Source organism: Bidens hawaiensis, unplaced genomic scaffold, assembly GCF_021521415.1.
Source record: "Bidens hawaiensis isolate Kalapana, Puna unplaced genomic scaffold, B.hawaiensis_p1.1 tig00047470_1, whole genome shotgun sequence".
In the NCBI taxonomy this organism is placed as follows: Eukaryota; Viridiplantae; Streptophyta; class Magnoliopsida; order Asterales; family Asteraceae; genus Bidens; species Bidens hawaiensis.
In genome coordinates this window covers 10,657-25,873 of record NW_027498480.1, presented here as the reverse complement: position 1 = coordinate 25,873, position 15,217 = coordinate 10,657, and the positions used below count along the sequence as shown (strand labels likewise).

The 15,217-nt window shown below is 39.5% G+C and overlaps 1 protein-coding gene across 1 annotated transcript; it reads right to left on the bottom strand.

Moving 5' to 3' along the window:
- Window positions 1-359: 359 nt before the first annotated feature.
- Window positions 360-13,313, bottom strand: LOC143597009 (putative WRKY transcription factor 15). The gene is made up of 4 exons (XM_077075635.1): window positions 12,954-13,313; window positions 11,592-11,622; window positions 9,503-9,610; window positions 360-373 (listed from the first exon to the last, which is right to left on the bottom strand). Exons 1-4 carry the CDS (start codon window positions 13,311-13,313, stop codon window positions 360-362), a joined length of 513 nt encoding a protein of 170 aa, XP_076931750.1.
- Window positions 13,314-15,217: the final 1,904 nt, after the last annotated feature.

Genomic DNA, 15,217 nt, shown 5'->3' with positions numbered 1-15,217 from the left:
TCCAGCAAACAAACATCAGTCATTTTTGTATTATTTCGTTTGATAAAGTTGAACACTTGTCAATGTATCATTGACTTTGATTTCTTTTACTTTTTAGATTTTTTCATGCCCCAAACCACGGTCTAGGCGTGTGACCCACATTTGATACCAGTTTTATAAATAAATCAGAGTTACGGTTTAAATGCAGAAATTTAGCGTGGATATAATGTTAACATATTTATATATTAAAACACGAGATTATAAAAATACCCGATTAATGTTTACAAAAGATTGTTTGTTAAAACCACCATTAATATTTAACATTCACAAAATTCATCTGAGTCATCAGATCTCCTAATGGCTATTTCTTCCCCAATCATTTAATCTTCATTATCTGTAAAACAGTTTAAAATATACGTCAACAACACATGTTGGTGAATAAACTGACGCAAAAATATTTTATTTACTTAATTACCCCCCGAGACATAACTTGGGTATTGCCCCATCGTGGCTTAGAAATAACCAAGTTAAAAACTAAATCATAGTTATAAACTTAAGCTCAACCTGAAACAGCTCAGTATACACATGATTACACTTTCTCGGACATAACTTAGGTCCGACCCGTCATGGCAGAGGCATAACCAGGTGTGGTGCGGTGTGCCCACCGTCTAGCCACATATGAAAGGATCCAGACAAACGTACACGACAGCCTGAGGGCCAGCGACTACTTTTGTTCATAATATTTTAGAGATACGTAATCTCATGTAATCAATTTAATTGAATCGATTAAACTAGTTATAAAAGTTTGGGGCTTATTCACCTTTTGAATGATCATCTTCACTTCACTGATCGAGTTTGTCTTTTCTTGTTATCTCAGACCTGTAATACGAGTATAACCATTTGTTATTACTAGATTAACAATCTAGCTTTAGACCTTTAGTCCTTTTTGTATAATCTTTACATCAATTATATTTTCTTTTCGAACCTTTAGTTCAAAACATCTTTTCTTTATTAAATATGTTCGAACCTCTAGTTCGATCATTTATATTTTCAAAACACTACGTTTCTTCTTCTCGAAGAAACGTATACTTTATTTCTTTATTTATTATTTAAGAAATATTAATAACAAAGAATTACTTTTATTTTGATATCTTTTATATATATTTTCTTTATTTATATTTTCGAGGTATCGAGTATACCTTAAACTAAGGTCTAAGCCTATTTAATATTATAATAATATTTTACTTAGGCATAACCCCTACCTTGAATAGCTTATAAACACCTGGTACTTTTGGCAACACTTTCGCTCACACATGCTTTTCGAGTTTTGTTGGTCAACACTTCTTGGCACACAAATTGAGGTGACGCTCGATGGTCTTCGGGTTACACGACTAGCCTTGTCGTGCCATAAATAGGTTTGCCACGTGGCCGGACACATGGGGACACGTGGCAGGGCACGTGTCACTTCCTGTCAGACCACGTCATTGTGATACGTGATGACGTAGTAACTTTGGTTGATCGCGTATCGCGACACCGCTCATCATGGGGTTCTGTGACATACCCATCGCGATACGCGATGGGTTGTCTCCTGATCCATCACGTATCGTGATGGGCTAAGAAAATCAGAATTTCCATTTTTGGTCTTTTACTTTTAATACTTGGCATTTCTTGGTCTCGCTTCCATTTTCTAAAAACATTAAGGTGGCTGGCGGTGATGCGAGCGTGCGAAGTGCAAATGGCGCCATCAAAGCTCCACATTGCACCCATCTCCCTCACCTGTGCCCATGTGCGTCGGGTGCTTCCCACCCTGTTCTAGGACCATTGGTGCATGCATGACATAAAAGAATATTACTATGGAAACTCTTCTTCTTATAAAGAGCTTCCAAAAGTTTCATACTTTCCATGTGGGATGGACATTATTTTCCTTATTTATACCCATGTGAAGGAGTTTCATTTCCTTCATTCTTTCCGTATGGGATGGATTCCATTCCCTCATTTCTTACTCATGGGATTCTTCCAACTATATATATATATATAATTCCTTTACCATATTTAAAATACTTTTGGGTCCTTCTATTTTAAAAGTTGACATTTTTAACCCAAAATAAATATAATATTTTTCAAGATGTTTCATCCTCTCCACCTTGGAATAAATCTCGTCCTCAAGATTCATTAAAATAGGTGCGGGTTGATGTACATATAAATATACATCTTTTCGGCATCAAATAAATTCTAAAAACTGCAATTTCTATCCAAAAACATAGTATAAAAGGCTACTTAATCATGTATTTGTTATTATCAATCATCTTAATGTTCATCATTATGCTCATTATGAGCTAAACTCCTTTTACCATCTAAAATCTATGAAGAAGCTTTGTTTTACTTGATAATTAATCAAGACATGTGATCTAGTCTAGTAAAGTACATGGTTATATTACAATTATCTTTTGATGAGAAATGTTTCACCATATTAAATCACTAAATCAAAGTTGGTGGTTGTCAATATCTTTGGCAATCGTTCATGATCGATTCATGTTCTTGAAAGATAGAAATACTTTGATACATTATCGAAACATGGATCCTTATATTGTACTTAGAAATGATGAGATATAAGTTATGGTGTATTTTTCTAAACCTTGGTAATCCGAAAATGGCTTTGCTTAGGATATCAAATTAGTTAAAGAAACCATATGTTAACGGAATGTGTAATTATAACCTACATAAATCAAACAAGGGGAGGTTGTGTGATGAACTAAACCACCCGAAGTTGTTAGAATTGGTATTTGAGAAATCGAAGTCAATCCTAATCTTTCTACTTTACGAAACTACATGTCAACTCAAATCGACATCATTGAGATGGTATGACATTAGGAAAGGGTGGACTTTAAAATACGCATACCATATCCTTAGTGCCGAAGATGCTCACTTAAGGTTTAAGGAGCTATCTATCATATATCGCTACGGCAAGTTTATCACATGTCTACATATTAATTATCAATGCTAATATGGAGTGGATTCTTGATCTTAGATGGTAACCTTCGCATAATTGAACAACTCGTTTAGAATCTCTTTTCTCGGTCACCTATATATTATAAATATAAGTATTTATATTTAATAAAAAGTTTAAAAATCAACCCCAAAATGATTAAAATCTTCGATTGAAGTAAAACAACGATTTATTATTAGAAACCTGTGTGTCCACGGATCGATACTTGGTTCTTACCATTACTATTCTACATATACGATAGGTACACTTGCGTATTTTGTGTGTGTTTAGCCATTGTAGAAATCACTTTTATAAATTTAAAACACGATTTTGTGCAAAAGCAAATCATCCAACCTTTCATAATATTACTACCACACGCACAACAACAATCAAGTTTTTGGCGCCGTTGCGGGGGATACACGGTACGTTTCTAAGAACTATCCAAGTTTTAATTTAATCATTGTCTATAATTGTACAAATTTTTAACTTCTATTTTATTTTATCTTTAATTTTTACTAAATATTAAAGTATATAATTTTACGGCTAGCCTACTTTTTACCTTTAGTTACCTTACTTTACTTTAGTTTTACTAACTTAGACATTAGTATAGTTTAAAATAGCTTAGTTTAACTTAGACTAACCTTTAGATTAACTTTAGCTAACTTTTACTTTAGTATAATTTTGATTTAGCCTCATGTATGTCCTCTACTTTTGAGCGTGAGCTTGTTTCTCCAATTTCTGAACCGGAACGACTCTTTCTTCGACGAACTCGTAAACGGACTACAGAAACCGCAGAAGCAATCAAAGACGAATCAGTAGACATCACGGCATCAGGAGAAAATCACACCGAAGAAATGATGGCGGCCCAGAACAATGAGCCGAACATGAGCCAGTATGCCAAGCCAATTCTTGAAGGCTATGGCAATGGAGTGGCTCCACCCGAAATTACCAAAAATTTCGAAATCAAATATAGCACCATTCATATGGTGGAAAATTCAGTTCAATTTCATGGTCTCCTTGACGAAGACCCTCTTTCTCACATATCTCGATTTCTACGAATCTGTGGAACCTTTAAAATTCAAAACTGTTCAGACGATCAAATCAAACTTAAACTCTTTCCTTTCTCTCTAAGGGGCCAAGCCTTAGAATGGATAGAATCTATTTCCTCTGGTTCCATTACCACTTGGGACCAAATGGTTGAACAGTTTCTCCTCAAATATTTTCCGCCTAATAAAACTGCCAAATACAGAGCCAGCATTACCGGATTCCAGACCGATGATGATGAATCGCTACACGCAGCATGGGAAAGATACAAAAGTCTTCTGAGAAGGTGCCCACATCATGGACTAAGCGTGTGGTTACAAGTCCAAACTTTCTTTGACTCACAATCCAGTCAAAACAAACAGGCCATCGACCAGATATCTGGTGGAGACCTGGGATCCAAATCACCCAACGAAGCATTTGAAATCCTGGAGAAAGCCGCAAAGAAGAGTTTCGCTTACAACCCACCAAGATCTACACCTACCCATAAAGGAATACACCACGTAGACTCCAACACTCTTGTCACAGCACAGCTTGAAGCTCTTTCTAAAAAATTCGAACAACTTCAAGCCGAACTATCAAAAACCAGACTCACCTGTGACACTTGTGGAGGAAGTCATAAGACGAGTGACTGTAAACAAGTCATTATGACCATGGAAGAAGTCGATTTCATCGCTCGACAGAACAACGCTTTCAGTAATAACTACAATCCAGGATGGAGAAACCACCTGAATTTTAGCTGGAAAGACGGAGGTAACACTCAACCTTTATCTGGATTCGAAAAGAGAACTATGAATCAACCCTTCCAGCCTAAACCTCAATTTCAAGATCAAAGTTCTGGTAGCCATCAAATCCCAAGCTACTCAAAGATCGAAGAAATGATAATTCAATTGATGACCAAAACAAATGAAGCAGAAAAAGAAGCCGACTCAAGAGCTGTTGATATCAGCGGAGTATTATTAAAACATGAAGCCGATCTCAAAAGTTAACAAGCATCGCTTCAGAACCTAGAAACCCAAATTGGATAAATTTCCCGACAATTATCCGAAAGACCACTTGGCACTCTTCCAAGCAATACAATCACCAACCCAAATGCGACAGCTAATGCCGTCACATTCAGGAGTGGTACAACCACTGTTGTTCCACCAACTTTGGAGAAAAAAGTCTCCTGATGAAACACAGGAAAGACTGACCCCAACAAGCACAGTACAACCTAAGGAACCAGTCCGAACCTATGTTCCGCCTATTCCATACCCTGGAAGACTGAAACAGGAGCGATTGGAAGCCCAATACGGGAAGTTTCTAGAACTTTTTAAGCAACTCCGTATCAACATCCCTTTTGTCGAAGCTATCGCTCAAATGCCAAAATACACCAAGTTTCTCAAAGAAGTGCTGACTAACAAAAGGAAGCTGGAGGAACTCTCGCATGCCACCCTAATTGAAGAATGTTTAGCTGTCCTCCAAAGCAAGCTACCGACAAAGATGACCGATCCAGGGAGCTTTACTATCCCTTGTCTCATAGGAAATTTATCGGTTAGCAATGTCCTGGCTGACCTAGGAGCTAGTATTAATTTAATGCCTTATGCGGTTTTTGCAAAACTAGGGATAGGAGAACCAAAGCCTACCCGCATGAGCATTCAGTTAGCTGACCGATCCGTTAAATACCCCCGGGGCATTGTTGAAAACATGCTTGTCAAAATTGACAAGTTCGTTTTCCCAATAGATTTTGTGATTCTATACATGGAGGAAGACAAAAGTGTACCTCTAATTTTAGGAAGACCCTTTTTAGCCACTGCAAAGGCTATCATTGATGTTTGCACCGGCAAACTCACTCTTAGGGTCAATGTAGAGGCAATCACTTTTGACATAGGAAAATCTATGCAATATCCGCAACAACACGATGACACCTTATACTGTGTTGATATCATAGACTCCATCGTAAGTTGCTATATGCGAGATTCCTCCATCAATACTCCCCTAGAAACACAAGTCATAGACAAAACACTAAACAAACCAATTTTAGAAAATGAAAATTTCAATAACAACTACCACGAAGAATCAGAAACGATATACAAAATCATTGAAAACAATGAAAAATCAAAACCATCAATCGAAGAACCACCAGCCTTAGATTTAAAAGAACTGCCAAAACATCTCGAATACGCCTTTCTAGAGAAAGATTCTCAACTCCCAGTAATTATTTCATCTCACCTTTCTAAAGAAGAGAAAGACGAACTTCTTAAGGTTCTCAAAACCCATAAGAAGGCTATCGCATGGAAGATTATGGATATCAAGGGCATCAGTCCTTCGTTTTGTACCACAATATCCTCATGGAGGAAGAATACAAACCCGTGGTCCAACATCAAAGATATCTCAACCCCAACATGCAAGATGTGGTGAAGAAGGAAGTAATCTAACTTCTTGACGCTGGATTAATCTACCCGATCTCGGATTCACCTTGGGTAAGTCCCGTTCAGGTAGTACCCAAGAAGGGAGGAATGACAGTCGTAATGAACGAGAAGGACGAACTAATACCAATGAGGACCATCACAGGCTAGCGAGTTTGCATCGATTATCGGAAGCTTAATGATGCCACAAGAAAAGATCATTTTCCACTTCCTTTCATAGATCAAATGCTCGAACGATTATCTGGAAGAATGTTCTACTGTTTTCTTGATGGATTTTCCAGATACTTTCAGATCCCCATTGCTCCTGAAGATCAGGAGAAAACCACTTTTACATGTCCATACGGAACCTTCGCTTACCGAAGAATGCCATTTGGATTATGTAATGCTCCAGCCACCTTCCAACGCTGCATGGTGGACATCTTTCATGAAATGATTTTAAACTCTATGGAAGTTTTCATGGATGACTTTTCAGTCTTTGGAGATTCCTTCAATCATTATCTGAAAAACCTAGACAAAATGCTAGCTAGGTGTGAATAAGTAAATCTAGTGCTCAACTGAGAAAAATGCTACTTTATGGTAAAGGAAGGCATTGTTCTAGGTCATAAGATTTCTCAAAACGGACTAGAAGTTGATAGGGCCAAAATAGAAACCATATCCAAACTCCCACCACCAACTTCAGTCAAAGCCATTAGAAGTTTTCTAGGTCAAGCCGGTTTCTACCGCCGCTTCATAAAAGACTTCTCAAAAATCTCAAGACATATGACCAAACTTCTAGAGAAAGACGCACCATTCGTCTTCTCTGAGGAATGTGTTGAGTCATTCAATACACTGAAAGACAAACTTGTCAACGCACCAATCATGACTACACCCGATTGGACCCTTCCATTCGAGATCATGTGCGATGCAAGTGACTTTGCAGTTGGAGCCGTACTCGGACAACGCAAGGAAAAACACTTTCACCCAATTTACTATGCTAGTAAGACTCTTAATGATGCACAAGAAAACTACACCACAACAGAAAAAGAGTTACTGGCAGTAGTATTTGCCTTTGAAAAATTTAGATCATACCTCGTTCTTTCCAAAACCATAGTTTACACCGATCATGCCGCAATACGATACCTATTCAACAAACAAGATGCCAAACCTAGACTCATCCGATGGATCCTACTACTCCAAGAATTTGACATCGAAGTTAAAGAAAAGAAGGGAGCAGAAAAAGTAGCCGCATACCATCTTTCACGATTAGAATGTCCAACTCCCGAAGAGCTTCAACAAGAAATTATCAACGATAATTTCCCACATGAGTTTCTCATACACATTCAAGGAGTGATAGAAGAAAAGGACGAAAGTCCCTGGTATGCCGACTTCGCCAATTACTTAGCTTGTAGGATCCTCAGAAAAGGACTTACTCATCAACAGCGGAAGAAGTTCTTCTCCGATCTTAAGTTTTACTTCTGGGAAGATCCATACGTGTTTAGGATAGGTGCGGATCAAATCATTCGTAGGTGCGTAGCAGGAAAAGACGCCTTAGATATTCTCAAACACTGCCATGAAGGACCAACAGGTGGACACCACGGTACCGCCACCACAGTCAGAAAAGTGTTTGATGCAGGATTTTTCTGGCCCACTATATACAAAGATACACATACTTTGATCCAAGCATGCGATGCTTGTCAAAGAGCCGGGAACATCTCATCGAAAAATGAGATGGCTCAAAAGGGCATTCAAATTTGTGAAATCTTTGATGTATGGGGGATAGATTTCATGGGGCCATTTCCTAACTCATTCGGAAATAAATACATCCTTGTAGCAGTCGATTACGTGTCTAAATGGGTAGAAGCACAAGCTCTTCCCACCAACGATGCCCGAGTAGTTGTACGATTTCTGAAAAAGTTATTCTCAAGATTCGGTACTCCAAAAGCCCTCATCAGCGACAGAGGTACTCACTTCTGTAACACCCTGATGGACAAGGTCTTAGCACAATATGGGGTTAACCACCGACTGGCAACACCATATCACCCTCAGACCAGTGGGCAAGTAGAGGTCTCGAATCGAGGAATTAAAAGGATTTTATAAAGGACTATAGGAATGAATCGCAAAAATTGGGCAGAAAAGTTAGATGACGCATTGTGGGCCCTCAGGACGGCCTACAAAACTCCCATAGGAACGACACCCTTCAAGCTCGTTTACGGGAAGGCATGTCATCTACCAGTGGAATTAAAACACAAAGCTTATTGGGCTCTCAGAGCAGTGAACTTTGATCTTACGTCCGCTGGAGCAAACCGGGAAGATCAAATTCGTGAGCTTGAGGAGCTGAGAACAATGGCCTAAGAAAATTCCTGGTCCTACAAGGAGAAGACTAAACGCATACACGACGCTCAGTTAAAGGAAACAAAAAATTTCAAGTTGGCGATCGTGTACTGTTATACAACGCTCGTTTACGTCTTTTTCCAGAAAAACTGAAATCCCGATGGACAGGTCCATACATAGTTGAAACGGTTTTTGACTATGGAACCATCGAAATTTCAAGTTCAAACGGTCAAAAGTTCAAGGTCACTGGACATCGATTAAAACCATACATCGACGGTCCACTTAAAGAAGTTTGGGAGGTACTAACCCTCCAAACTTTTTAAATAAGACTTTAAGGAAACAAGGTCTAGCCAAGACCTTCACAAAAATAGGCCTTGTAAATATTGTTTTACTTAAAAAAAATGATAAAAAATTTTCAAAAAAACCACGGGGGTGTGCTCCTTAAAGCACGGTCCCGTGCCTAAAAATGTGGGCCGGCATCTACGCTGCAAAAATCTCAGTCAGACTGGTTTGTAACAGAATTGTCAGAGTTAAAACACGGGGGCATGCTTCCATAAGCACGGTGCCGTGCTCGGTTTCCTGTTTGGTTATAAAAGGCACCTTGTGTCATTGCATTCCTTGCACAAACCAAAACCAAAACCAAAAACCTCTGATAATTCAGCATGCCAACTGAGATGAATGAAGCAATTCCCGTTTCCCGACATCCGAGAAACGATGCCCGCCATGTTTCCAAAACCGAGCTTCTCTTGAAACTTCAAGAACTCGTGAGAGAACTCACCGAAATGAATGTCCTCTCGGAAATGCAACTCACCGAATCGGTGGAGAACATGAAAATGGAACTCCGAGACATCAACGAACAACTCCGGTTTCAAGTTCTCGGTTTCACGTATTTTCCACCACCGGGACCGTTCGGAGGGGGAGCGCCTTTCAGAGAGCTCTAGGGAACTTAATTTTATGTTTTTATATGTTAAAAAAGTTCATTAAGCACAATGTGTTAGGACTTCGGGCTTAACCCGATTATTTTCTTTTCTTAGGAAACCTTGGCTTATCCCGTAACTGTTCTAGGATCTTTATTCAATGAAAAGTAATCTTTAGATGACCAAAATTCCAAATTATTACAATAAACGTCATTCTAAATTCCGGATCGTGAATCATGTTGAAAACTAAAAAAGAAATACACTGTGACAAAAGGCACGGGCCGTGCTTTCCTAAGCACGAGGCCGTGGTCACCCAGAATCTTCAGCATAATACGCGCTGACTCCGTACAATTATCTGACTCAGAAACATTTATTCTTCTAGCAGCACGGGGCCGTGCTCCAGTAAACACGGTGCCGTGTTCAACTTTCCAGTCTCTATATAATGCATGCATAAATTCACTATTCCATTCACACCAAACAAAAACTATCTAAATGGATGGAAAACGGGTTGAATGGAAACCAGTGAAGAAGGGGAAACAACATGAATCTTCCTTCCTTGAGGAACAAATCATGAGACTCCAATGCATCGTAAGAGACCAAGTTGAGAGCAACATGCAAACCGAGGCTCGAGTAGTCGAGTTGATCAACAAATTCGACCTGCTTAGGTTCGAGAACTTCCATGTTGTGGATGGCCACCACAAAGATGTGACTTCCAAACTTAACTTTCTCAACCGAGAACTCGTCACGCTCAACAAAAAGCTTGACGAACTTTTGGAAGCCAAACGAGCACCACCACACATCCAGGACTTGTTCGGGGGTGGTGGCCGTTGAAGTTCTGACTTTGTTTTGTGTTTAAGTTGTTTCCGCTAGTACTATGTGTTAGGACCCGAAAATTGTTGTTGTACTTTTCGTTTCATCTATCTTTAAATTGTGTCTTTAATTTTATGAAATTTAGGATTTTTAATTACCATGTTAAAATAATCAGAAAATAAAAACCCAGTAAAAACAGAACCAATCTCGACAAACAAAATAAATAAAACAGTACTGTCTGCATTAAGCAGCACGATACCGTGCTCCAAAAGCACGGGGCCGTGTTTTTGGTATCAGGGCAGTTACGAGTTTTAACTTAATAAAATAACTTTCTCCAACCAACAACCCTATTTTTCACTGTGTTCTGAACCAAGAAACCGCCGACCTTCAATAATTTTGCTAATTTCTTCATCTAATCTTCGATTCTAAACCTAAGATATGTTAATTAACAATTGCATTATTCAAATTCATAATTTTAGGTCTAGATAAACCCTAAATTTGTTCAAATCGACCAAATCGGGTCAAAACCCGAAAAGGGTATGGGTTATTATGCTTGATTATGATGAATAGATTGTTGATGGTTAGGGATTAATTGAAAGAAACAATTCGGGTTTTGGGTGTTAGAATAAATACCCGACAAACCATTAAACCCAATTGATATAACCGGTTAGAAATGAGGGTTCGAGTCTAAGTAAGTTAGAAATCGGTATTAAAAACACGAGCCGTGCACAAAAACAACACGAGTCGTGGTCAACAAAAAGTCAAAATTCAAAGAAAACTGAACCAGAAGCAGCAGCACGGGGCCGTGCTTCTGAAAGCACGCCACCGTGCTTCTGAAAGCACGCCACCGTGCTTTGCTCTTTGTTTCAGCAAATTGGAATTTTTTTATGAGTTTTGACTAATTTAAGTTTAAATTGCAGATGGCCGAGTATGGGGAAGAGTTTCATGCATTCCTAGTCTTCGGAAACCGGAAGGATAAGGACCGATTGGCAAAGGAAAGATTAACCTATCTCAATAACAGATATCCTGAAGCTCACTTCCATGCATGCGGAGAAACCCTCAGACAAGTTAACCAATGGGAGCGCTATCAGAACATCGTCACAGGGCCGTGGAGACGAGTTTTTAACCAGACAGGGGATTCAGTAACTGAACTTACAAAGGAGTTCCTAGCCTCATTCAACATGAAGAAGAAAAGGTTCGACATGTGGGACACCAAGGCAATTGAGTTCCGATGTGGGGGTATTTGGCATACAACCTCTGTCACTCAACTAGGGATTGATTTGGGTATTTACACGGTCGAGGAAACTGACACAGATATCTGGTTCGAGGCCAAAACGACTTTTACAGATGAAGGTGACGATGATGAAGCTGAAGCAGGTGCCATAAGGGACGAAGCTTGGGAACAGTTAAGTTATGGAAAACAAAGTATAGACCAAGAGTTTCAAAAAGCACAGCACTGCGTGACCCGCTCATGAGGTACATCCACCGTTTGCTGAGTCATACCGTCACAGCTCGAGGACAGAGTGAAGGGGTTGTCAACCTAAAGGACCTTTGGGCATTATATTGCATAAAAAACGAAATACCATGCAATATCACTATTCTATTCTGCAAGCTTTTCATGTCAAATGCCACTACCCGAGGAAATACCCCGATCTTTGTTGGTCCCTGGATCTACAACCTCTATAGGGCCTATGGTTCAGACACAGAAGGAACCCCGAGCCCAGACTCGATAGCTCTCAACCTTGATTACTGTGAGAGCATGCAGATGGTACAGCAAATCAGTCAGGGTGTGTGGTGATTTTGTGACAAGTACAATCAGGTTTGGGACCCAGAAGTGATGATACAAGATGTGGATGAGAGACGACAATCACCGCCGAACCTACCATCAGACAGGAGGCCCATCTTCATCAGGGGCCGGCCCCAGTTCATCACATGATAGTCGATACTCTTTGGAGGCTATATATGGACTAATCGATCAATTCTCAACTAACACTACCGCCTCATTTAACAGGATCAACGAGCAAATGGTTGCCTCCGATGCACAGCGAGCAGCCGAGTATGAAGCAACGAGGCGAGAGATTGAACGATTGGGCTATCGCATGGACAGGCAGTGGGGACCGTTTGACCCGGACACGGGTAACTGATGACTGTCGGCACAGGTAGTTGTGCATGGGCATGGGCATGGGTTGGTGTTACTTCATGAACTTATTATTATTTGTGTTTGAACAATTTACTTTTCGTCGTACTTGTTTATTTGTGTTTGTGTTGGTTTGGATACTATTATGGCCATGAGTGCCAAAGACAGTTTATTAGGTACTAATTTAGCCCGATAGGGCAACGGATGGATGATTCCATACCCAATTTTCAGTAGTTATGCTTGGTTGTTTGTGGATGCTTGCAGTTTTATATTATACAGGTACAAAAACAGGAAAACGGACGAAAAACAGGGGACGCTCTGTCGAAATTTCATTAACCCGTAGGGAAGTAACTCTCCATTTTTACCTGTTGTATTGGTGTTGGACAATACACCTTAGTCTCACACTCCTCCAAAACGACATCGTTTTGGTTTTGGTTTTTTATAACCGACTGGCTCTGATAAACAGGGCCACGCCGGAAGCGTGCATGGCCAGTGAGTGTTCGGGTAGGTCGGTCTAGTAATGATATAACACACTTAAACTTGGTGACTGCCATGTCAGCAAAGGCTTCATAATCCGTTGCTGATTGTTGTTGAGACTGCGACTGAGAGAGCAGACGGATGAGCTTTTGGACGCTTTCGAGGCCCGAGGCTGCTTCCTGAACGGCTGCGGTTTCAGCGGAGGCGGTGGTGGTGTTTCTGAAGCCAGTGATAAGATCTACGGCCATGGTTAACCCATAAATTAGAATTTTTATATTTTCATGAATCTTGTCACATTGAGGACAATGTGAGATTCAAGTGTGGGGAGGGGAATTACTTGACCAATTGTTTGTCCAACTAATCATAAAAATTCTCTAAACAAATATTTTTTTTGCAGCAGACAAAGATTATTCTAAACCTAAAATCTAAGAAATTTTTTTGCAAATAACCAATCTTTTAAAAGTGAAAAAGTAAGAAAAGGTTTTGTAATATTGAGAATAAATTTATGCAAAATATGGCGTTAATACCCAATTCCTCCGTTACTGTGAGATAAACCTCATGCCGTATAAATATTTTTTCGGAAGCTTTGAGTGAGTCATATGTTTCATGTGATTTAGAACTTGTCGCAATTATTCATTTCAAGATCGAACGAAGAGTTGTATAAGGAAGAAGGTAATATTTACACCATTCCATCAAACCCGTTACAAAACCCAAAAAACCCGATCACTTTATCCATTTTCACCGGTAAAATACAACACTGGTCTTTTACCGGCAGACCCTAAAGAAATGGAAATGCATTTTTTCGATTTCAATTTCCTTTGCTGCATACATTTCGCAAAACCTAGGTTGCCTCCAGAACTTAGGGAGAGAATCTTTCTCTTTAGCAATGGAGTAAGGAAAAAGTGGCGCCAAGACGAACAAAGGCCACCATTCTGTGGAATTTCCAAAAACGCAATGAAGAGAATAGCAAAAAGATATGAACGATGTTTAGGTTTCGGAAACTGGTCCCACGAAGGAAGATGTAGAAAAAGTCAAACTCAGTCTCAGCATGAATATACCGAACTAATGAGGGTGGGGGCTATTAGGCTCAAAGCCGAACGATCCATTAGAGTTGGAAGTTATATTCAGAACAGGATTGAGGAAGTATTGATCCACATCCTCAATAAAACTGGTCTTGACGATCTGACCTTAAAAGAGTCATTAGATTAAAAAAAAAAAAAAAAAACTCTCGGAGAAAAAGGAGCTAACCATTGAAGACATCTCAAAACTCCCAAACAAGTGGAAGTTGTATTTACCATTAACCCTTGAACAACCACAAAATACCAATTCCGACTCACACTAAACCAAAACCCCTCTTTACCTTCTAAGCTATGCAACCCTTCAAAAAGGTGGAGATTTGAACATGTTACAAGCTTATTTATCACAGGTTGCATTTTGGCTAAGAGTGTTCACATACTTACATCACATGTATGATCAGATATAAAACCGAGTGTGAGTGAACATTGTGAGAACGTGACGTTTTGCATAAACAGAAACTCATAAAAACAAAAATTCTCTCTTTTATCACTAACAAAAAGATTGGTTATTTTGTTTCGTCTTCTTGAAGCTCACTTAAGAGGTAGCTATGATCTAAGTTTGCTGTTTTTAGAGGATATTTATAAGAAGATTGCTTGAGGACAAGCAATGTTCAAGTGTGGGGATGTTTGATGTCATATAAATATACATCTTTTAGGCATCAAATAAACTCTAAAAACTGCAATTTCTATCCAAAAACATAGCATAAAAGGCTACTTATCATAATAAAACATAATTTCAGGTGAAACCAAGCCTCAAACAAAGAAACCAGCAAAAAGACGAAGAAAAACACAAGAAAACAAAGAAACACGCTCCCATGCCTCAAGAAAAACGCCCCAATGCTTCTGAAACAAGAAAAGACAAAATCTGGAAGCAAAAGCACGGGGCCGTGCTCATCGTGCACGGGGCCGTGGACGGGAACACAGAAAAGACAAAGAATAATTTAACACATGTCACTAAAAATCACGGGGCCGTGCCTACCAACCACGGGGCCGTGGCCACGTCACAGAAAAGACAAAACAAATCTGTCACATGCCATAAAAATGCACGGGGCCGTGCTCATCAAGCACGGGGCCAT

Coding starts and splice junctions, on each gene's coding strand:
- LOC143597009 (XM_077075635.1), bottom strand. CDS start 13,313: ATGGCCGTAGATCTTATCACTGGCTTCAGAAACACCACCACCGCCTCC. Junction 11,623..12,953: donor GTCCAACACCAATACAACAG/GTAAAAATGGAG, acceptor ATGTTGAATGAG/GCTAGGAACTCCTTTGTAAG. Junction 9,611..11,591: donor CTTTGTAAGTTCAGTTACTG/AATCCCCTGTCT, acceptor GGTGGAAAATAC/GTGAAACCGAGAACTTGAAA.